At 35.2% G+C, this 24,262-nt stretch overlaps 1 protein-coding gene and 2 pseudogenes across 1 annotated transcript; 1 reads left to right on the top strand and 2 right to left on the bottom strand.

The window, feature by feature from the left end:
- The first annotated feature begins 795 nt into the window (after window positions 1-795).
- LOC120184665 lies at window positions 796-6,126 on the top strand (annotated as a pseudogene).
- A 4,649-nt stretch (window positions 6,127-10,775) lies between these two features.
- Window positions 10,776-14,527, bottom strand: LOC120184596 (protein CPR-5; the record flags this gene model as incomplete). The annotated part of the gene is made up of 5 exons (XM_039189017.1): window positions 10,776-11,646; window positions 12,329-13,060; window positions 13,200-13,235; window positions 13,343-13,399; window positions 14,258-14,527. Coding segments are annotated over 5 exons (1,617 nt in total), but the record flags the coding sequence as incomplete, so codon positions are not given.
- Window positions 14,528-18,012: 3,485 nt separating this feature from the next.
- Window positions 18,013-18,752, bottom strand: LOC120184663 (annotated as a pseudogene).
- Window positions 18,753-24,262: the final 5,510 nt, after the last annotated feature.

Genomic DNA, 24,262 nt, shown 5'->3' with positions numbered 1-24,262 from the left:
TTTTTAATTTTCTGACTGCCGGAGGTCTTCCACGGAAGCTGCTCTCAACTTGGCATTGGGGGCAACCTACTATCCTACCTCCCCTTACCCCATTACATATGGGAATATGGTGTTGTTATTGTTGTTCATGTGCATATGGTCGAACTAGGTGGTGTTATAGAAGTTATGGTGGTACTCTAAGACAGGAGATTGAGGAAGTTAAGAATCAAGGTTCTTACATGACAAAAATTTTCTTTTCAACGCATTATTAGAATAATTTTGCCTAAAAAATTAATAAAAGAAAAGAAAAATTTAAAAATGAAAAGACGGTAGAGAATAGACTTCAAGTAAAAGGAAACCCTTAAATTATGTGTTTTTTCCCTTGAAGTCTCTAAATTATTTTTTGATTAAAATAAGTTCAAAATTATTTTTTGATTCAAAATTACTTTTTCAAATATTAACCTGTCACATAAAATTGAATATTTGTTTTGACCTAAAAAATAATTAATGAATTTAAAGTAAAAAAAAGTAATTAAGATATTTATTTTAATAAAAGTAATTTAAATATTAGAAATGATTACATATAATGATTTAAAGGTTTTTTTTTATAAAAAATAATTTAAGAATTTAAAGTGGAAAAAATACCTAATTTAAGTATCTTTTTTTAGTTTAAGCCTAAGACTACAATTAGTGGAGGAAAGTAAAGTAAAGATTTATATCTGTGCAGACTGCAGTACCAAAGCCTGAAGAAAAAAAATATATAAATGGAAACAAAATAAGAGACAATTCTCTCTCGCAAGCTGTCATAAACGAAGGCAATTTTGGCTTTGGCTAACCCTTTACAGACTATACTTCCTCTTTCCCTACGAACCAACCATCTTCTTCACCTTTCACCTTCTACCTCCATTTTTAACGATTTTCCCTTTCTTCCATTTTGTTTTAGAGAAGTGCATCCTAAACAAACCCGAGCATTTTTTCTCTAGAAGCAGAGCTCCAGTTTCTGGGTTTTTCTTTCTTTGGTTTGGGATTTCTACTCAATGAATTAAATGAATCTCTCTGTTTCTTTCGCTTCCTCTTTTCATCTTCTTTTGTTGCTGTTGTTTCTGGGGTTGGCTTCTGCATCTGGGTTTGACCCGTTGGAGCTCCGATCTTTGCTCGAGTTCAAGAAAGGCATCAGGCACGATCCTCTCGATAAGGTGCTTTCGGTATGGGATCCGGATACCCGACCCGATCCAACTTCTTGGACCGGCGTGACCCACGACTCCAGCTCCGGCTTCATCGTTTCCATCAACTTAGATCGTCTTGGCCTAGTCGGCGACCTCAAGTTCCACACTCTCACTCCTCTGAGGAACCTCCAGAACCTCTCATTGTCAGGCAACAGTTTCACGGGTCGTATTGCACCCGCATTGGGAACCATAACCTCGCTGCAGTTTTTGGATCTATCTGATAACCAGTTCATCGGCCCTATCCCAGGTCGGATCATGGACCTTTACGGGTTAAATTATTTGAATTTTTCGGTAAATAAGTTCGACGGTTGGTTACCAGGCGGGTTCCGAAATTTACAACAATTAAGGGTGCTAGATTTACATAACAATACGCTTCGAGGCGATATAGGCGAGCTGCTCAGTGAGTTAAGGAACGTTGAACATGTTGATTTGAGTCATAACGAGTTATACGGGGGTTTGCATGTGTCCGTTGAGAATGTGTCCAGTCTGGCTAATACCGTCCGTTATGTGAACTTGAGTCATAACCAATTGAATGGTGGGTTCTTGAAAGAGGAAGCGATTGGGTTGTTTAAGAATTTGGAGGTTTTGGATTTGGGTGATAATTCTATTGCTGGGGAGTTGCCAAGCTTCGGGTCATTGTCGGGCTTGCGGGTTTTGAGACTGAGTAAAAATCAGCTCTTCGGACCGGTGCCGGTGGAGTTGTTAGAGGGTTTTGTCCCGTTGGAGGAGTTGGATCTCAGTGGCAATGGATTCACGGGTATTGACTTTTCCTTTTCTCTTTATTTCAGTGTTTGATAATGAAGTTGGAATATTTAGTGTATAAGGTGCTAATTTTCAGGCTAAATATGTGTCTATTTCTTGGATTCTAATAATAGATAGTGTTATTAATCCTTATACTTTGATGTTAGAAACCAATGTCAATGTTCATTTTCTACTGATTTTCACATGAAAGCAATGTTAGTTCAACATGCACGTCTTTTTTCTTTTTCCCTTTAATTTTTTTTTGGTCTTTATGATTTACGTAATTGTTTTCTAACTTGTGATTTGCAGAAATGTATGAATCTGAAGTGTTTTTTTTGGGGGGGGGGGGTGTTAGGTTGAATTTTAGCTGAAATCTTCCTCGACCCGATTGTAAATATTTTTATGTCATTAAGTCGCAAAGAGAGGGAATAGTTATGTCAAGGTTAAATCCTTGACTTCTATGTGTTGTTTTAATTTTTTTTATTAACTAATGATGCACTTAATTTTCTTCTGTTTGCATTTGACTGTCACTGATTTTATATCTATCAAAATCTTTACAGGTTCAATTCGTATAATTAATTCTACAACTTTGAAGGTTCTGAATCTTTCTTCTAATCAGTTGTCTGGTGATTTGCCATCTTCTCTAATTAGCTGTGAAATGGTCGATCTGAGTAGCAACATTATATCCGGTGACATATCTGTTATATTGAATTGGGAAGCCTGTTTGGTGGATCTTGATTTGAGTTCAAACAAGTTGTCAGGAAGCCTGTCAAACGTGTCTCACTTTGAGGATTTAAACACATTTAATCTTAGGAATAATTCCCTTGTTGGTGCCTTGCCTTCTCTATTGGATACATCTCCAAGATTATCTGTTGTGAACTCAGTTTGAATCAACTCAGTGGGCATATTCCTGGAAGTTTCTTCACTTCTACAACATTGAAAAGCCTGAATCTTTCCAGAAATCATTTCACTGGACCAATTCCACTTCAAGCTCTAGTGTTAAGGAATTACTTGTGATGCCAACTTATCCCCAGATGGAGTCAGTTGATCTGTCCGATAATTCCTTAACAGGTGGTTTGCCTTCAGAAATTGGTAACATAGCTAGGCTCAAACTGCTGAATCTTGCAGGCAACAAATTATCAGGCCAGCTGCCTCATGAATTAAGCAAGCTAAGTAATTTGGAATACCTTGATTTATCGAGAAACAACTTCAAAGGTGAACTCCCTGATAAGCTTTCAACTAGCCTTAGTGAATTTAATGTGACCAATAATGATCTGTCAGGTCCTATTCCTGAAAATTTAAGAGGCTTCCCTAGGTCTTCATTTTCTCCAGGAAACTCATTGCTAATTTTCCCTAAGGGCATGCCATCAACAGACTCGTCTCAGGCTCATACCCTTGGTAAAGTAAGACGTCATAATTCCAAGGGAAATATTAGAGTAGCAATTATTGTTGCCTCTGTTGTAGCAACTGTAATGATTGTTTTTGTATTATTGGCATTTCGCCAAGCACAAATCAAAGAATTCCGCGGGAGACGTGGATTTAGTGACACAACTACTGGAGCCGATGCAAAGTCAGGCAGCCTTGCACGACCCTCCCGTTCAAGTTCCACTCAAATGTTCAGGCGCCAGAAAATTCTTTAAGTTTTTCAAATGATCACTGCTTACTTCATATTCTAGTTCACTGTCTGGAAAGCAAGAATTGTTCCTGAAATTGTTGAGTATGGTGCAGCTGAGAGAGTGACAAGCTCTTCCGCATCTGTGAATCCTAACCTACTGGATAATGAGCCAGTATCATCTGGGGGTAAATCCTCCCCAGGCTCTCCATTAGCATCATCACCACATTTTGTTGAAACATGTGAACAGCCTGTGACATTGGATGTTTACTCACCAGATCGTTTGGCTGGAGAATTGTTCTTCCTTGATACTTCGTTAACATTCACTATTGAGGAGTTATCTCGAGCTCCAGCAGAAGTTCTTGGAAGAGGCAGCCATGGAACTCTGTATAAGCTACTCTAAATAATGGACATATGTTGACTGTGAAGTGGTTGCGAGTAGGACTGGTTAAACATAAGAAAGAATTTGCTAAGGAAGTTAAAAAGATAGGGTCTGTAAGGCATCCTAACTTTGTTCCAGTCCGAGCATACTATTGGGGGCCAATGGAACAAGAGAGGCTTCTTCTATCAGATTATATCCAGTGTGATAGTCTGGCGTTGCATCTTTATGGTAAGAGTTCTTAATACTTCTCTATTTCTTTTATGTTTGAGATTATTTAAATAAACCTTAATGTTTGTTTCCTAGTTATATCCTTGAAATCTTTGAAGTCGTCTTATCACATGAATTATGATTTATATGCTCTTGTTTGCTATTGCTGTTCCTATTTCTGTGATAGATTTGCTCATGATTGGCTGCATGTTAATATTGTTGGTTGCTCTTGGTGCTTTGTTTTTTTTTCCTTAGCTACTACTAGTATGTTGAAACTAAAAGCAAGACAATGCATACAGGTTGGTCCCCCAAAATTTATGGTTACATTCTGCCCCCTTCACCACTAAAAAATTCCTGGATTCGCCCCTGCTTCTTGGATTTTTTTTTTGATTAACTTCTTGGGATATTTGCTCAGTGCTTTCGTACCTCAATTTTGGCAGGAGTGTTCTCACATATTCAATATAGTCTGTGGTGTATTCTGCATGCATGTTATGGAAATTTGGAAGCCAAATCTCTTCAGCTCCATTTCCTTTAATACGTAGCAGCACCTAGAAACAGAATTGAAGTGTTTTTACTCTACCTATGGCATTATTACCATCAAATGGTTGTGAAATTAAACTGAATAACGTTCATGCTTAGGCATATAAGGTCGCTGTTGAGGTGACTTGTGAATGTTTTTTAACTTGCTCCATGTGACATAAGTGATGCTTGACTGGAATTTGACCTACTTGGAGACCAAATTATTAGAACAGTGTCAAATGAAATTGAGTAGTTGCAATAATTTCTAATATCACAATATAAGATTTGTCAATTAAACCTAAAAAAATAGGTGCTTTTGCTTATCCTATAATCACCGTGTTCACAACTACTAATGTGACTTTACCACCCTGATTATGTGTCCTGAATCAGTTAGCTCAAAGAAACCTTAATTACTAAAACTTGAAAGCCAAACACCATGGCCGTAAGCAAGAAATGATTGCAGTAATGTAAGAGGACCATAAACATAATATAATATGGTTTAGAGTTCAGGCTCTGGTACCGTGGCTGAACTACTTCTAGATTCCACTTTTTTCACCCTCCCCGTGGCTACATCTTTTCTTTTCTTCCTTGCAAAAGATGGAGATGAAGGTTGACAAGAGTATTTTTGGTGTCATTATTCATCTGTGTTGATTGTTGTAAATGAAGAATGGCAGTAAGGGTTGAAAAGAATGGCATATATTTATATCAGTAATGTTTTGGGTGTTCATGAAATTGATTGAGATTCTGCCTTTTACGTTTTCATTTAAGCAGCTTATATGCATATATGTATGTCAATGCAGAAACTACTCCTCGGAGGTACTCGCCATTATCTTTCAACCAAAGACTGAAAGTTGCCGTGGAAGTTGCTCAGTGTCTGTTATACCTACATGATAGAGGCCGGCCTCATGGAAACCTAAAGCCGACAAACATACTCCTTGATGACCGTGATTACCACGTTTTCCTTACCGACTATTGTCTGCACTGGCTAATGACGTCAACTGGAATTGCGGAGCAGATATTGAATCTGGGAGCCCTTGGATATTGTGCTCCTGAACTTTCTTCCACATCTAAGCCAAGCCCATCATTTAAGGCTGACGTCTATGCATTAGGAGTAATCCTGATGGAATTGTTAACAAGAAGAAGTGCCAGTGACATAATATCAGGTCAATCGGGAGCAGTGGATCTGACGGATTGGGTTCGGTTATGCGATCAGGAAGGACGGGGAATGGACTGTATTGACAGGGACATAGCTAGTGGGGAAGAACACACAAAAGCAATGGATGATTTGCTTGCCATATCACTGAGGTGTATTCTTCCTGTAAATGAGAGACCTAACATCGGACAAGTATACGAGTATCTCTGTTCAATAACCCCTTGAAGTTTTGTATATTCGTCTTGGAATTCATTTGTTGTCGTTCGTTGACCACATTGTTGGTTTTTTTTCTTTTTCTTTTTAACTTCATATTATTTTTTTCCTTGCGTGATTTTGGGTAGTTTATCAGATTTGTTGTTTTGTTTAAATTTTTCATGTAAAGTGATTGTGACTAGCATGTCAATTGATTATTTGACAAGACAGTATTTCTTGTTTGATCCTCACTTGAAAGGGGTTGCAAATCTCTCTTCCAAGTCTGTTTGTAAAATTCCTACTTCCTACTTCTAATTAGGGGTGTACAAAAAATTCGAATATCCGATTTTAAAAAAAAATATCCGAAATCGGATTTGAGAAAAATCGGGTTTTTTTTAACCGGATCGAATTTTTTTAAACCGGTTATTTTAACCGGTTTTGAGAAAAAAAACCTAGATCGGTTTTTTTACCGGATAAAAAACTGGGTTTTATCCGGAAAAAAAAACCCGGTCTGGGTTAAAAATGATTTTTGAAATATTTGGAGTAATGTTTGGATATTCGAATAATTATATCGAATATTATTAGAAAATCATTTGAAAAATCTTAAAATTCATTTAACTTAATTTGTTATATCGAAATATCAAAATATTTTCAACAAATTATCGTAAACTTTGTTACAATTGATGACGATGTAATTTTAATAATATTAAAATTGGTTTTTTTATAACTGGTTTTTTAAAAAAATCGATTTTTTTAAAACCGAAACCGATTACACCGATTAGGATATCCGGCCCTCCAAACCGGTTAGAAACTGAACCGGTTATTTTATAAACCGGTTTTTTTTCTATAAGAAAAAATCAGATCGGATAAAAACCGATCCGGATCGGATTAATATCCGACTTCTGTGCAACTCTACTTCTAACCCAAAAAAATCAGAAACTGCAATTCCATCAGGATTACTCCTAATGCATAGACATCATCCCCAGAGCTAGAAGTAAGGCGTTTTTATCCCTAGTGCACTGTGACAATGGAACGGTGTAGTTATAACTGTAATTGAAACGAGATATATCGTAAGTTATTTAAGTTCGGTCCGATTAATAATTAATTAAATTAGATTCAAACTTGAACTCGACTCGAGTTCTTCATAAGCCGAAATGGTTTTCTTAATACCTACCTCGAAAAGTTCGTAACTCAAAAAAATAATAATATTAAAAAAATAATTTTAAAATTATATTATTAGAAATATTGTTATTTTTAAAAATGCAATATAAGGTTTCATGTAATTAAAGTTCAGACTCGAACTTGAGCTTCAAACGAGTCATGTATGAGAATGTTTTGAGTTCAAGTTGTTTTGAACTCGAATTTTAATTTTTGATTTCGAGTTTGAATCGAATTCGATAATTTTAAACTCTCAAGCTTTTGAATCGGGTCGAGCTCAGTTTTAAATTTTTTAAGTTGAATTAACTAAGTAATACTCGAACTCAACTCAACTCATTTAAAGCCTAGGTATAGGTTCTAAAGCAGTTATGGAAAAGACGTGGAATTGTCAACAACAGGAAGTACCGGTGACATAATATTGGGTTTGCAAATATCTTCTAGTTCTATGGATGGAATGTATTTTCAAGCAATTTTGCAAATCCGGATCAAGACATTACATAAGTTGCAGATATCCAATCCGCTTCGTACTTACGATTGACATGGAACCTAAGTGGGGAAGCTCGTACATTTGAAAGAGCAAAAATCAAACAACTTAGGCAAGCTCGTACATAATTTGGTTTTAACGTTTATCATTTGATTTAGTGCCTGCCAAAGATAACATTCAGTAGGGCGAATAAGAGGGCAGGGACACTGAGCTCAAGCAAGCAGTTTTAAGTTCAAAAGAGAGGCTCCAGCTATCTACATTTGCTAGCATTCGATCATCATAAACAAACCATATTTAAGTTGACTGAACCAGCGCGGTAGTCAGTAGATAACACGTAAAGTTCATACATCTTGGACTGGCTTGGTTGGGCGCCAATATAAAGAATAAAGAAGGCAGATATCAGCTCACTAGCACCAGTATCCACATCTTCAAAAGACAGAGAGTGGAGATCAACCAATGTTACTCTACTTATTCGTTTCTTTTTAAAATATTCATATGCGACATAATTCGGACAAAACATTGGAAACTGGAAAGGGCTGATGTTTCTTTCTCCCTTCTTTTGCCAAAAAAAAAACATCTCATATAAATAACGAGCATTAGAACACACAGAATATGCATATGTGTTAGTGAGAGAAGCTCCAGCTTCTCTCTAACCAAGGTGTTTTCAAATTTCGAATTACAAAAGCCCAGGCGTCTTTTGAAAATTTTTCTCTCTCCTCCGACATCCACCCATTGTCAGCTGCCTCCGACAACCGTCCGCTGCTGCCGCCGCCGTCCGCCGCCATACTCCGACCACCGTTTGAAGCTTTTTTCTCCTGGGAAGTTCACCGACTCGAGGTGATTCCAAATCTGGCTTTAGATTTGCGATTGAGACATTCAATCGACGCAGATCTGCTCGAAGTTCACCGTCGATTTACGCTCTTCCCGCCGCTAGTGGTCGTCTCCGCCTCACCACGGACTCAGCTTCTTCTCGCGATCATAACCTTTCCTAGTGTCGAAAATCAGTTCTATTTCCAGTGTACTGGTTCGGTGAAATCTTACCCTATCCAAGCTGTCTGTTTTTCCAGTTAATCCTCTTCCCAACTTCCCAGTTCTATCCATCTGGTTCGGTGAAATCTTACACTATCCTCCAAGCTGTCTGTTTTCCTGTAAATCATCTTTCCCAGATCTCTCCATGGATCCTCTACGCTCGTCTAAGCACAGGCGTACTAGTGGTTTAGCTGCAACAACTGCGGCAGGTGCAGCGTCTGTGAACTCCATTAGTACTTCCTCTGGACCTGACAATGCAATCAATTTTTCATTTTCCGGCAAGGAAAAAACGTGAGAGGGAGAGCGAAAAGGAAAGGACAAAGCTCCGGAGACGGAACAGGCGAGCCTTCACTAGACGTATGCTGGCCGGATTGCGGCAGTTTGGTAATTTCCATCTCTCAGAGCGTTCTAATATGAACGATGTACTGGCCGCCTTGGCCCGTGAGGCAGGTTGGACAGTTGAGGCCGACGGCACTACCTTCAGGCAATCGCCTTCGCCCCAAAAGCAGCAAAATTCAAGAGTATTCTCAGCAAGGTTGGGTGATAGTCCTTTATCAACCGGGTGTTTGAAAAATTGCTTTGCTAAAGCTACTTCAGACTGTCACCCTCCTGTTGGTAGGATTGATGACAATGGACTGTTTCTTCTCAAGGAGGGAAACAAAAGCTCGGAACTAATTCTGTAGTGCAGACAACACCAACTTACCTATCGCTGATATTGTTCAGGATGGAACCAAGGAGAGCATCATGAAAGGGTACTCCCATGAAAAGTTTTCCGAAGTAACGAGAAGGAGAAAAAATGAGTTTCAAAATTGGTCGAAGGATGGTCATCCAAGAATCGGAAATGGGATCAGAAATGGTTGTTTCACGATTTTTATCGAAAACCTTCCAGAGATGATCCATTGGAAGAGACTTGGGTCTTTTTGGCACACATGGTCATGTATTGATGCCTTCATTCCTAAAAAAAGAAACTCGAAAGGGGTCCGTTTTGGGTTTATTCGGTATGCAACTATTGAAGAAGCAAGGAGAGCAATCTCAAAAATGAATGGCTCTCGTATCGATGGCAGCAAAGTTGGCGTTTCTTATGCTAAATTCAAACCTCGACATTCCTATTGGAGGAAGTCCTCGTCAGGTGTTCTTCGCAAGTCCGGGATGGAAGATGATTCGAGGAAGAATCATTATAAAGTTGAAGGTGTTATAGATGAAGAAAAACTTCAGGTGTTGAGCAATTGTCTAGTGGGGTGGTGCAAGGACTTTGTCAAAATTGGTCATCTCGCTAGACAAATGCAAGCGAAGGGCCTCACTGGCTTTACCTTAATGAGAGCTGCTGGTAATGCGATTTTAATGATTTTCGAAGACAATGCTTCATTAAGAAGTGTGAAGAACAATAAATCAATTATTCTCGCAGAGTGGTTCTCCATAGTCGAAGCTTGGTCAGAGTTTGGTAATGGAGTGTCGTCGAGTATGGTTAGTTTGCGAGGGTGTTCCTTTTCACGCATGGAATTGGAATACTTTCAAGAACATTGTGATAAGTGGGGTTTATTACTAGCTATCGACGAAAGTTGTCAGTCTCCATCATCTTTTGATCGGGCAAAAATTCAAGTCCTCATAAAGGCTGATGCGAGAATTGATGCGATGGTGGAATTGAAGGTTGGTGACAACTTCTTCAAGGTCATGGTGCATGAGATAGAGCCTTCATTCAAACCAAACTCTTGGGCTCCTGAAGAAGACGAGTCTCATTAGATCTTGTCTCTTCAATTGTGGTTTTGTTTTTATCTATATGGTTGTAGGTGTTGCTTTTAATTTGCATTATGTTCTGTTGCGTTGTTTTAATCCTACTGCTAGTGGTGTAATTAGAAGGTGATTAGATTGTGGCTTTGGATGAGGATATATAGGGTTAAGGTGTTTGTTGTAATGGTGTACACATCACCATGAGAGGATATTCCGTGGTGTCTTTTGTATCGGGTATTATTATCAATAAAATTTGAGGTACTCTTTTCTTCCTTCCAATGTTCGTTAACATACTTTTAGTATGTGAACGAATACGAAGGGGAGTTTTTAATGAGACCTCCAACTTCTATCAAAAAAAAATAAATAACGAGCATTCATACACTGAAGGAAGCAGCTGTTTTCCTAACTTTATGTAGTTTAATTCATAATGATAAGTACAATGGCTTGATAATAAGATCCACTTGATGATGCCTCTTAAACCTCAACTTTCAGCTAAGAGAAATATACTTGCTATATATGACAATCACAGAGGTGGACACCAAACGAAGAAAGCCAAAAATAATGCTCACATAAAATACTTCAACCGAGCTGACAAACTTTTCGAGCAACAAGCAAGCAATTTGACATCTTTATCCAAAATAATTACTCCAAAAGTCGAACGACAACCTCACAAGCACCATAAATTTCACAGGGGCCAACCCAACTCTTCCAACTCTAGATTCCCTCACCATCACCTAAAACCAGAAGCAAGAAGTGATCTTTCCACTCATCCAGGCCGGCAAAAGGCATAAGACCACACAATATAGGAAGAACGACAAGCATAATAGAATAGAATATCCATCTTCGAATCCAGTATGGAAAAAGTGTGCTTCTCGTCCTTTGTGATACGTTAACAGGTCCATAAAGAATGCTGAACAGCACTGATGTAAAGACATTTGAGAGGAAATGCAAAAGGCATAAAATCTCCCAGTAGAAAAGCCAAAAGTATCCATCTCCTCCCAATGTATCTACACAGAACTTCCCAGCCAAACCACAGGCAATTCCTAACAGCAACAGAATAAAAGTTACTGGCATCTGCTTTGAGGTTCCAGATCGCCGCATAAGCAAATAAGCTACAACAAGAATCAGCATGAGACCAAAGATCATCCGGCTTACAACTTGAACCTGGCACCTGAGAGTGAGGAACCCTGAATTGAAATATGACACCTGCTTTGGGATCCACCAGGACTTGCTTTCCTGAAAAAAATATATAAAAAATCACGGCATGATAAAATATTTTTGCAACGTAGAAAGTAACCTTAGAGGTGAAACATCACAAAGAGAATAATTTATCATGAATTGCATGATAATCTCATTAACGTCGATAGATAATATTGAAACAGATAGTTATCCAGAACAGAAAAGCAAATGATGAAAACTGGAGATGTATATGTGCATCAAACTTATTAACTATTCATATCAAGATTTAGAAAGACAAACACCATATGCTATATAGAGGCAGTCACTATAAAAATGATGTCCTACACCCCACCATCCTTGTCTTCAGTTGCCCTTGGGCAACTGAACAACAATGTTAGTTCCAGAACCTCTCACCATTAATTTGACCCATAGACCACATTCTCAATTCCTACAGACCTGAAGGCTACATAAATTTTCCACATAAAGTTACAGAGTGGGCAACTAGATAATTCACTCAGAAACTGGCAACCAAAAGAGAAACTTCCATAAGGTGTTGTTGTGGGATTAGTTTTCATGGCTTGAGAAAGTATTTTAGAAGATAATTACCAAGCACGTGTATCATTATCAAGAGACATCTAATCTAACGGTCAAACAAATCAAAACACTGAACTTCTAATGCTCAGGAAAATCATGGAAGGCAAATGATAAACTGAAGCCAGGGAAGGGTGATCACCCTTACCTCAGATGGAATACAGGATGATGTCGCATCAGTAATCCTTTCGTAAGAGTAAACATAAGCTCCATACATAAGGAGGAATGACATGATGAACAATCCAGCAACAAGAAAATCGATGCACGTTCTAAGTAATTCGGCATGTCTTGTGTCTTCAAGTTGGTTCTTGAACTTTTCAGCTTTAAAGGATGCCTTTGATATACCCATTGCTAGTTTTGATCTCTCCAGATGGTTTGAATCAAATTTTAGGGCTACTTGTTCCTCTTTCAGCTTCAACTTTCTCATAGTAAGACTAAGCTCTAATGTTTTGAGATCATTCGAACGAACTTGCTCTATCACAGATTTCTCGATTGTGCTGAGCATTGACTGGTTGGAGTCGGAACCTGTTCTTGGATTGACACAAGCCAGTTGATTTATTTGTCCATGAATGGAAAGTTCTTGATTCAGGGGACCATTTAGGACATCCTCCTGTACATCTTCACGGATATTCAATTGATCTCGAGTTGAGACAGAAGGGAGATCAATGTCTGAGTGCGAATCCTTTGCATCATAGGAGTTTCTATAACACCTGTTTCCGCTTGTACTTTCATCTGAAGTAGAACTTTCCGCATTATCCAGGTTGGACAAATACTTTTCCTTGTGTTTTGATGAGTCATTAATCAATCTAAGAGTCCTCAAGGTGCTTCCAAATGATTTCTCGAAGTTCCTCACAAAACAATCAAACTTGTCTCCAAAAACCTGACCAAGTAGACCATAGAAGCAAAAGGCGTGTTCTTGATAAGCAACATTGAGGGTCAGGGCAAAAAAAAAGTATGAAGAAACTTGACTTGTAAAATCAGAGTCAGACTATTAGTTGGCAGTTTAAAATCTGGCTTACATTAGCTAAAGATTCTCTGACAGCTGAAGTGCAGATCTGCAAGCATGAAGAATGACTAATTTTGTTAGCAAGCAAGGAACTTTTAAATTCATTAAAGGAAAACAGTTATCAAGAAAAATCATGTTAGAAAATTCGAACAATACCACCGAGAGATAATCAGGAGGTAGATTTTCATTTGTAACATCTGTCTTTTCCAGAACCTAGAATTACAAGGAAAGATGTTATAATCATAATCAACCAAAATTATTGGTGAGATCCTTAAAAACATAACAAATATATAAGAATTGCCTTCTAGAAAATGGAGCTTTCTTTAAAAGAATCGGCCACAATTGAAAAAGGTCAAGAGGGTGAAGGGATTCAAACTGCCTTGACCCCTCCACTGTATGATATAACAAACGAACTAAGCAAGACAAAGTCTGAATTACTTTAAGGCTATTGTCAAAAAGAAAAAATGGGCAGTCGCATGCAAGACATAAAGGAAATAATTTTAGAAACTGCATAACTAAAACAGGGAACCTTGTTGTCATGCAAGACTTCAAAAAAGCTGCCATAGCTTTTACCAACAGCCCAGACAGCTCTGCATTGCAACTCAAGCTTCAGTGTGCCAGGCAAAAATGGTTTACATCAGCCCAACACTCCCTTTTGCTTGAGGCAATTGCAAACATTATTGATGAACTACATCAGCCATCTATAAAGGCAATGTCATAAGTTATCTTCAAGTCACTAAAAATAAACATAACCAAGAACAATAAATGTGGCATAAAGTTTTATAAATTCAAATATATACCAATTTGAATTCACAACAAACTTAAATATCAAGGATCAGAGATTATCACCACAAAAAGATTAAAACTTTCCCCAAATTGTCAAATACAAAACTTTAAAAATTCCCGACTAAACAAGCCCTAAGTTTCAACCAGGATCCTAAACATGACCCTCAAAAAAGTTCAAAAATTTCAACTTAAAGATCAACAATTATAGCATATGAAAACCTATGCATTACAATTTTCCATCTAGCCTTGGGTTAAAATATTAAAAAGATTGAAACTTGATCGAACCTGAGCAACAACGGCCGCGAAGGACATTCCTAGAGGAAGCGCAATGGAGTCAACGTCGCGAACCTCAGGTTGCCGAACCGAACCGAATCGAACCCGAAGAGGCCGGCGTTTAGAGGACAAACGCGTTCCTTTATGAAAAGAAGAAGAAGCGGAGCAAGAAGACGATGAGGGCGCGTCTTTATCAACAGCTTTCTTTTTCTTCTTTCTGATGAGGGGTTTGAAGGTTCGGTGGACGCACAAGCAGGTTCCGTTGGGTTGCCGAGAACGAGAGAAGAAGAAGAGTCGGCGTCCATTGGGGGAAAAAGAAAATGTACGAAATTAAAAAAAAACTCACTGGCTTAATCATATTTGTAAAGTCAGAAACTGCGTTGAAACGACGCCGTGAATACATTTGAATTTCCTCAAACCGTGTTATAAACGCTGTTTTAGCAAATTCATATGTGATATCTCGTTTAATTTAAAGTTTGGGTAAATCATCTTATTGGTCACTTAATTGTTGAACCTTTTCTGTTTTGGTTATCAAACTAAATTTTACAATTTTTTAACAAAAAAGTAGTATAATCTGGTCACCGGTTGTTAAGTGATAATGGAATTAGTTATGTGTTATTAGTATAATAATATATTTAGTCCTCGATATTTCTATAGTTTACAATTTCATTTTAATTTTAAATATTTAATAAATTTAATCTTATACATTTACAATTTTATTAATTTAGTCCAAAAAATCTTCATTATACATCATCATCAATCTCACTATCCATTGGTGTTTAAGGCCTAAATTAGAAGATATATATATATATATATATATATATATATATATATATATATATATATATATATATATATATATACACACACACACACACACTCTAGTGCTTATGAATTAGGTCTCTTAGCCTTAAATTAGTAAAATGACTAAAATAGTTTTGTATATAGAAATTATAAAGATATCATTGTGTGCTAAAATATCAAAAATGTCCTTATATGTTGAAATGATTGAACTCTTAAGTGGAAAAATTGACCAAAATACTCTTATGAGTTAAAATAACTAAAAAGCCATTATAAGTAGAAATTGCCAAAGTACCTCTATAGTGTCTATCTAAGGTTTCAAGGGCCTAAATTGGTAGTAAACACGTTTGATGTCTTGTGCTAATAATTATATGTGTACGATGTTTTGAAATGTTAGAGTATACCGACAAATCCAACATAAAATTGATATAATCTTAGAATGTGGTATTAATTTTGTGAGACTATACAAGGTTTTATGACATGAAAGTGACTATAAATCTCATAAATTTGGGCAAAATAGAGTATTGATACTCATTCTTGAGGTATATATACTCATTCGATAATTATAGTGTACCAATTTTATATCGATATTGCTAAAAAAATATTGATATTCTAAGGTGGTATGGATACCCAAGGCTATTTAACCATAGTTTAGCATTTAAATTGAGGGGGGGTGGGGAACGTTTATCATGATTCGTAATGAATAGATGAGTCTAAGTAGAGGCCTTAATGCATTAAAAACTGAAATACCATTAAATGATGTAAATTATCAAGATACCTTTATAAGCGTTAAATTATCGAAATACCCCTAAGACATAACAATTGATTTTGAAAGCTTAAATCAGAAGAAATGAATAGAATATCCTTATGAATTATTAACGGGTATTCAAAATCCTAAGTTATTGATATTAAAGGAATTCCTTGAATGCTAAAATGATTAAAATATCTTTAAGTGTAAAATTACAAAATTACTTTTATGTTAATGAAAGGATGGTAAACTTCTCACACTATGAAAAGTTTTCTCATAAGTACTTAATAAGATTACTAAGGGTCATAAATTATTAAAAAGACTATTATACCCTTAAGTAGAATGTTTTATGAAAGAACGAATTATGATTGAAAATAAGTTTTATTTTGAGAAAAGATTTGTGATTATTAATAAATAAATGTTGTGATTGTATAGTCATACTATGTTAATTGACCTTCAAGGCAATTGTTGTGATGTATGGCCTATGAGCACTTATTTGTGTGTATGATCACATGTGATAGTAAATTATCAAGATATTTTTAATTGTGCAATCTGATTACTTACTGATACTAGGCAATTGTCCTTTATGTTTATGTCTGTGGAGACTAATACATATGTTTGCTTAATGATGTTGGATATCATATTTATCATCGATACATGATTGCTTAATGATACTTGATACTATTATTATTTGATATACGAATGCTTAGAGATACCAAATACTATTGATATATATATATATATATATAACTTAATTCCCTAATGATACCAAGTGTTATTACTGTTTCTTGACTTTGCTATCTATACATGATACCTGTTGGTTCTAGGTATGTTACTATTATTGTTAAGTGTTATATGATTTTAGGTGATATCAAATAATATATTGCTAATGAAATGATCGTGTAAGTCCCAAAGCCATGTATTAATTAGTGATTGATGATATTGTTGAATAATATATAAATTAATGTTAGTAATTATAATATTCACATATTGGTAGTGTTTTGAATTGTGTTATTCTCTAGACTTGAGTATATACGTTAATCGTCGATAACTAGCTATGGAAGATATATTTTATACTCAGTGGCCTTTATGTTAATATATGACTTGTATGACTATGTTTAGGAATCTTATGAAATATATTATAGTAGATGTGTACCATTCAACTTTATAAGATCAACATTTAGATTATTTTTTTTTGCATAGGTTATAAGTTTCGTGGTTCACGATAGGATAACAATAACACCAGAGGAGTATCGGTAGGATCACCCGAATACAATAAATGATTACTTAAGTCGGCATATAAGGGTTAAAAATGTATTGTGTCATGTTTGTAAATATTTTGGTTTGTTTTTTTTTTCTTTTCAAAAAACAATTGAGTCACTTTGATGGTTGAATATGACACTAGCAAACTCGTCGAAATTGAGGTATTATATGATAAATAATAAATTATTAAAAAATAAAAATTTAACAATATTTATTAAGTATTAAGAAATTATAAACACTTCCAAATTTCCTTAATGATTATACTACTAAAAATATTGATCAATATGATCTCCGGCTGATTAACCGGTCAGTATTCACAAAAATTACTTTAATCAGCAAATATTCATTTTGTTTTAATTAAGGCAAACCCGACTCTCGTAATAGCAAAATTAGTACAGAATAAAAGCAATTAATTTCTCAAACTGCCCTAAATCAACTCCTAAAATTTCTGCTACCCATTAGGCTAAATATCCCGTTCTCATGTTAGAATTCATCTTTTCTCTACCAACTTTTGTACAATAGATAAGCTTTAAAAATTAATATTAAATTAATAACATTATTTATTCATTTTAAATAAATATTCACAGATGTTAAATGTTTTATATTTGACTTTAATTTTTAAATCACATAAATAAATAAAAAAGTAAATTTCTAGAATTAAAAGTATAAAGACTAATTTCAAAATTCTAAAAAATAAAAAGACTGAAGACGTGATTAAAACCAATAATTAATGAAGTTATAAATCTCCAGGATAGATATACAATTTAAATATACGTACTTTAAAAACAGATAACATAAATTATATACAACTAAGCTTTTAATGATGATTATGCTGTTTAACAGTAATTTTATTAGCAGAATTTCTAATAAAACTTCATATATAGTCATTTGATAGTTAATCAAATTAGACAAAGAAAAATTAACTTCAACATATTATATGTATATGATTTTTTTCCAAGTATTCAAAGTACTACCAGTCAACCCTGTGAAAAAGAGCTGCCATGGATCTATTACCATTTCCATTCCCATCATTTTCTCCGATCATGCTTGTGTTGAAACCACCTGCAGCTGCCATCAAATTTTCTTCATATCCGATCCCTCTTCCACCATGATCACCGCAACTCGGAGGTTGACTCCTTGGGTCGCCAGCGGGAAGAGCCTGCTGTTATAGCCCTGGAAATGATCTGCAGCATTAGCCGATGACGATATACCCGCATTTACATCGTTGAATTCATTTGCTCCGCCGTGGCTGATCACAGCGTACGGCGTAGGAGATTGCTGAGGGTGATGATCTTCTTGCCTGGCCATGGAATTCTTCTCCCCTTCGGTTTCCCTATACCTGTTGAGATAACCCTTGAGAGGCCCGACGTAATTCTCGAAACCCAGAGTCGTCATTGCCCACAACAGATCGTCGCCGTTTATGGTCTTCCTCTTCTCCCTCTGACACTTATCGGAAGCCTCGCCGGTGATGAAGCTGATGAACTCCGACACGCATTCTTGCACCGTCTCTTTGGCTTCTTTCGATATTTTGGCGTTCGCGGGGAGGGATTTTTTCATTATACGACTGACGTTAGCTATGGGGAGGAACCGATCTTGTTCTTTGGAAGAACTGTCGGAGATGTTGCCGGACGACGGACTGCCGACGGGGCTGTTGCCGGTTTGATTTCTCTTCCCAGTCATGAAGATATTCAGAGTGAATGAATTGTTTATGAAATGAAACAAGTTGGCTGAAGAATATAATAAAGAGTAGTGTGGATTTATAAGCCAACAGAGGGCAAATAAATGTATATAAAAAGAGGGAATTGATGTAGACGGGAAAGGAAAAAAAACAAGCACTTGAAGGATGAAAAGAAAGCTTATTAAGTTATGGAATCTGAAGGAGAAAGTGTGAAAAGCTATTCATTTTTTTAATAATAATAATAAATAAAGCTTCTGCTTTACTCTTTCATTAAGTCGTTCGATTCCCGTTTGCAATTTTCATCAAAACTTAAAACTCACTCCTAGGAAAAGGGAAAACTACATGACCAACCAACCGAATATTATATATGAAGAATATATATTTGGCCAATATGCATGATCGAAAGCTTTTCTTCTTTTGCTACTGAATTCTGTAACAGAAATTTGCCTTGCTCTACCAAATTGCTTGACTGAATCAGTTTACACCATGTTTCCCACTGTTTTTATTTCTGCAGACTGATTAACACATTAGAATATATTGTTTTTGAACCCAGGTATAATCTTTTGTAGCTTACAAATAGACTTTCAAATATCAGTCCATTATATATTCAAATTTTTTTTAATCATTGATAATGTGTACATCCTACCAACGTAAATGTTCAACCTAAAACATCCATAAAGAATAACACTTTTTTTTTTTTTATCATTGAGGTCATTTAATCTGTTCTCGGAAATAGATATATGGGTCGTTTTATTTCTACCAAAGTGTTTCAATATAAATATATAATAATTATAATTATTTAAAAAATTTATATCTCCTATCTATCATATGTTCATACTCAGTGACGGATATATGATTTTATGTTAGCGGACAAATTTTTAAAATTATAAAAATAGACAAACTTATAAATTTTCATAGTACGATTGCCAACACCCGCCCCTTAGTCCACCCTGTTCATACTAAATTAAATTATTATTTCTCTTTATCATTTTTATGTCATAAGAAAATAATTCAAAAGATAATATATTTTAAATACGTTCAAATCTATATCCTCTTAAATTTTATAATAATAAATATGTTAATATTTTTTTGACAAATCTTAAATTTAATCGTAATCTTACTTAGAAGAGAAAGAAAAGAATGAGATTATTTCTAGTGTGTTTAAAATCTATAACCTAAGGAAATATGAGGAAACAAAGACAACTCAACCAACCAACTAAATATATTTATATGTTAATAAATTAAAATCCGGTCAGTCAAAGGAAATAAATAAATAATTATTTTTGTTGATAAATTATTTGGGGGTAATAGCTCTATATAGCATAGGGTTCGATTTAAAATTTTCCATATATACCTACCAAATAATGGCGCCGAATAAAATCCTGAATATAGATTGGACATTCATGGAATGAAAGCTAGCGTCCGGGCTGCTTCTTATCATCTTCTCTATTTCATGCAGATATTTCCAACCTTAATATCAATATTTTCTTCTGTTTCTTTTTAGCACATAGGTACTTGTTTTTCTCAATAATTGAAATGATTATAACGTAATATATGTTTATAATCTTTATTAATCATTAACAATGCATATACATTTTGCATACACAACTGCTTGAAACTGAAACCTCAAAAGAGAACAACAATCTTTTTAACCATTCAGACCAGTCAATAAGTTCAAGCTTGTTTTTATAAAATTGAATCTCAATTATATTAAATGTAATTAGTTATAGTATAAAATACTAATATAATTAAGATTGGAATTAAATTTTTGAAGTTTTTTTAATGGCTACAGTTTATGAATAGAAGATGAGAATCAAATACTTATGAAATATTTTCTTTTAAAGGTTGGGAAAATGAAGTAATGGAAATAAGTCCTAGATTTAGTTTTTGTTGAGTCTTAACTCAGAGTTATTGTTAATTAATATATATTAGCATTGAATTCATGTATGTATGAAATAGGCATGGTAACTTTTGTATGACTTGATTGGAAAAAAAAGGAAAGCATGAACAAAAGAAAGGGGAAGATATAACATGGGTCGGTTCAAGTGGTAAGCAGCTTGATATCGTTTAAGCAAGGTCTAGAGTTTGAGTCATTGTATATGCAGAAAAGCTTTGCTATGAGACTCATCTACGAAAGCCATGTGTGCGACGTGAGTCGGTCTGAATTAATCAAGGTGAAACATTACAACCGAGAAGACAACAAAAAGAAAAGAAAGGGAGAAGATGGGGATTCACTTTGCACATATGCTCCCTATCTATCTCTCTTCCCTTTTTGTGCTTTGTTTTTTCTTCTTGTGACGGAGATTCTCCCTACTCTCATATCCCTCTAGTGCTGCTCAATGTCCACGACAATTAATTTATTGGTTGGTAAAATATCTTTACCTTAAACCATTTGTTTTCACTGGCCAACATTTAAAAAATCAATATATCTAAGTTTAGGATAAATTGTACAAACGATATCTAAAATTTAGATAAAAATTTTTCCATCATTGAAATTATAGAAGTTATAGAATAATCATAATATTTTTTAATTTGTAGAAACAGTCAGTCGACCGTTAATTAAGGTTTGATTTATAATCATAATCGCTATTACTTACTTATAAGGCTAATTAATTGATGAAAAAGAAAACTTAGATTATTATGAGTCTCATTCGATATGAATTCTTACTTTTAGTCAAACAATAATAAAAAGAAGTATACTGCTACACGGACACAATGTTCATGAAGGTTCATACCTCACATCTACTACAAGTCCATTTTTCTCCCAATTTATTTCTTCACCAAATGTGTAGCATAACAAACCATTTTAGTAAGGTCAAAAGAATTTAAATCACAAATTCATAACAGAATCTTATTTGACAACATGTTTAACAATGCATTTCCCGTTGAACAAGATATGAGAACATTTGTGTTGAAAGGGAAAAAGGATTTTTATATTTAAATATCTAAATTATATTATCATCAAATGTTTTGATAAATTGAAATAGGTTGTTCTAATTTAACTTTTGTTTGATATCGCTTAAGTAAGGTCTCCAGTTCGAGTCATTGTGTATGCAGAATATTCCTGTGGGGAGACTCGCCCACTAAAATCAGGTATGTGACACAGGTCGATCTGAATTAATCAAAGCAAAACCTTGAAACCGAGAGAGCAATAAAAAAGAATGTAAATCATATTCTCTAGAATATCTCACGAGTAAAGCAAACCAAATAGTCTTATCAAGCAATATATATTAATTCTCTTATTGGTAAAGCGTTTATCTCTTTTTCTTTTTATCTTTGTTGGTCGACGACGGTACTAATTTTAATGTTGGTTGTCGATTATTGCTATTCTTTATTGTCCTTTGTTTCTTTCTTTTTTTTTCTCAATAATTCTGTCAGTATGACATGTTTTCCTCTACTTTTATGGTACATTTTATTTTGCCTTTTGACACGTTTTTCGATCGCTTTTTTCATTTATCATTTTCTAAGGGTTGATTAGACATCGTCTCAACTGATCAAGATGGTGTTTATCTGTTATATTGTTGATCTTCCCTGTTTGAACCCTCGGATTGAATTTGGATACTCGTTATGCGTTCGTGAATAGCTTTTCATGTCGCCCGAGTCTGATTTGCGATTGTCGATGATCTTTCAGTAGCATGATCCCTTTTTGTGGTTCATTTGCCAATGCGATCAAATTTGTTTGTATCTATCTTTGTTCGAGTTTTCTTGGTTAGATTTTAATATTTCTATAACGATCAAGAATGCATGAAATGAATAATACTTCTTGTATATTTAGAAAAGGTTACAAGGCTGGTTTATATACAACTATAAGATTAACTAACAAACTGAATTACAACAGTTGAATCACAACTATAAGATAGAACAATTCCAGAGCTATTCCTAGCTATTTCAAAGCCCAGAAAATAATGTAGGGTTCCCAACTCCTTTAGCTTGAAATGTTGTTGTAAAAGGCTTTGTATGTTATGAAGAGCTTGTAGGTCTTCTCCAGCCAAAACGATATCATCGACATATACGAGTAGAGCAATGAATTTATTTCCACACCCTTGTGAACAAAGAATGTTCAAACGGAGATTGTTGAAAGCCAAGTTGAATCACAACATTAGAAAAAGCAGTGAACCACTGTCTAGATGTTTGCTTCAGACCATAAATGGATTTGTAGAGTCTACAAACCATATTAGATCCTTTAAGCTCAGATTTGTATCCAAGAGGTAGCTTCATGTAAACTTCCTCATCTAATACACCCTTGAGGAAAGTGTTGTTCACATCTAATTGCAACAAATGCCAGTTACGTAATGAAACATCTTGGATACAATCGAGCCATCAGCATTGTACTTCACCCGATAGGCCCATTTACAGTCAACAACCCTCTTTCCATCAGGTAATGAAACAATGGTACATGTTTTAAGATCCTTCATAGCTCGAAGTTCACCACTCATAGCATTCCTCCATGTTGGAAATTTTACAGCTTGATGATAATATGATGGCTCAACAACAGAGGAGATATTTGCAACAAAGGCTCCATACTCAGTTGAGAGTTTTGAGGAAGAAAGAAAACCTTCAATAGGATATAAGCATTTTGAGGAGGCATTGTTACAGTAATATTGTTGAAGGTAAGATGGCTTCTGAAATGTGATAGAAGAACGTCGAACTGGTATCGAAACAACATCAGTCGAGACAGTACCATTATTCGAGTCAGTAGGTTCTAAGGGAACATTATCATGTGAATCAGCATATTCAGAAGAAGTACCACTAGTCGAACCATTTGAGTCAAAAAAGGCATCACCATTCGAATCAGTAGGTTCAAAAGGAACCTGTTCAATCCCATGTACACGTGAAATATCAATCATGTCATGTATAGCTTTTGGTAAGCAAAAATCCTGAAAAAAATCAACAGAATGGTTAGATAAATTTGTATTTTGAAAAGGAAATATCCCTTCATGAAATACAACGTTTCGAGAAGTAACAATCTTTTGGCTTTGCAGCACATAAACACGATAACCATTTACACCTGGAGGATATCCAAGGAACACCGTAGGTAAAGCTCGAGCTGAAAATTTATCCTGTTGAGACTTCAATGTAGAAACGAAACAAAGGCAACCAAAAGCTAGTAGTCTGCTGTAATATGGTAGATGACCATATAATACTTCATAAGGAGATTTATTGCTCAATGTAGGTGATGGAAGACGATTGATTAAGTATATAGCAGTGAGTAAACAATCACCCCAAAATTTGATTGTCACCTTTGATTAGAAATACAAAAGCACGAGCAACAGCTAACAAATGCTGATGTTTTCTTTCAACTACAGAATTTTGTTAAGGTGTTTCCACACATGACAATTGATGAAGTATACCCAAGCTAGTGAACAATTCAGTAAATTTTAATTCAGGAGCATTTTCAGACCTGAAGAACTTTATATCAAGTTCAAATTGTTTCTTGATCATTGATATAAATGCAGGTATAATTATATTGACATCAGACTTATGCTGCAACAAGTAGACCTAGGTAGATCTTGAGAAATCATCGACC

This window comes from Hibiscus syriacus, unplaced genomic scaffold, assembly GCF_006381635.1.
Source record: "Hibiscus syriacus cultivar Baekdansim isolate YM2019G1 unplaced genomic scaffold, ASM638163v2 tig00112925_pilon, whole genome shotgun sequence".
NCBI lineage: Eukaryota > Viridiplantae > Streptophyta > Magnoliopsida > Malvales > Malvaceae > Hibiscus > Hibiscus syriacus.
Note: the sequence above shows the minus strand (reverse complement) of the source record. Positions and strands in the feature narration are given on the sequence as shown.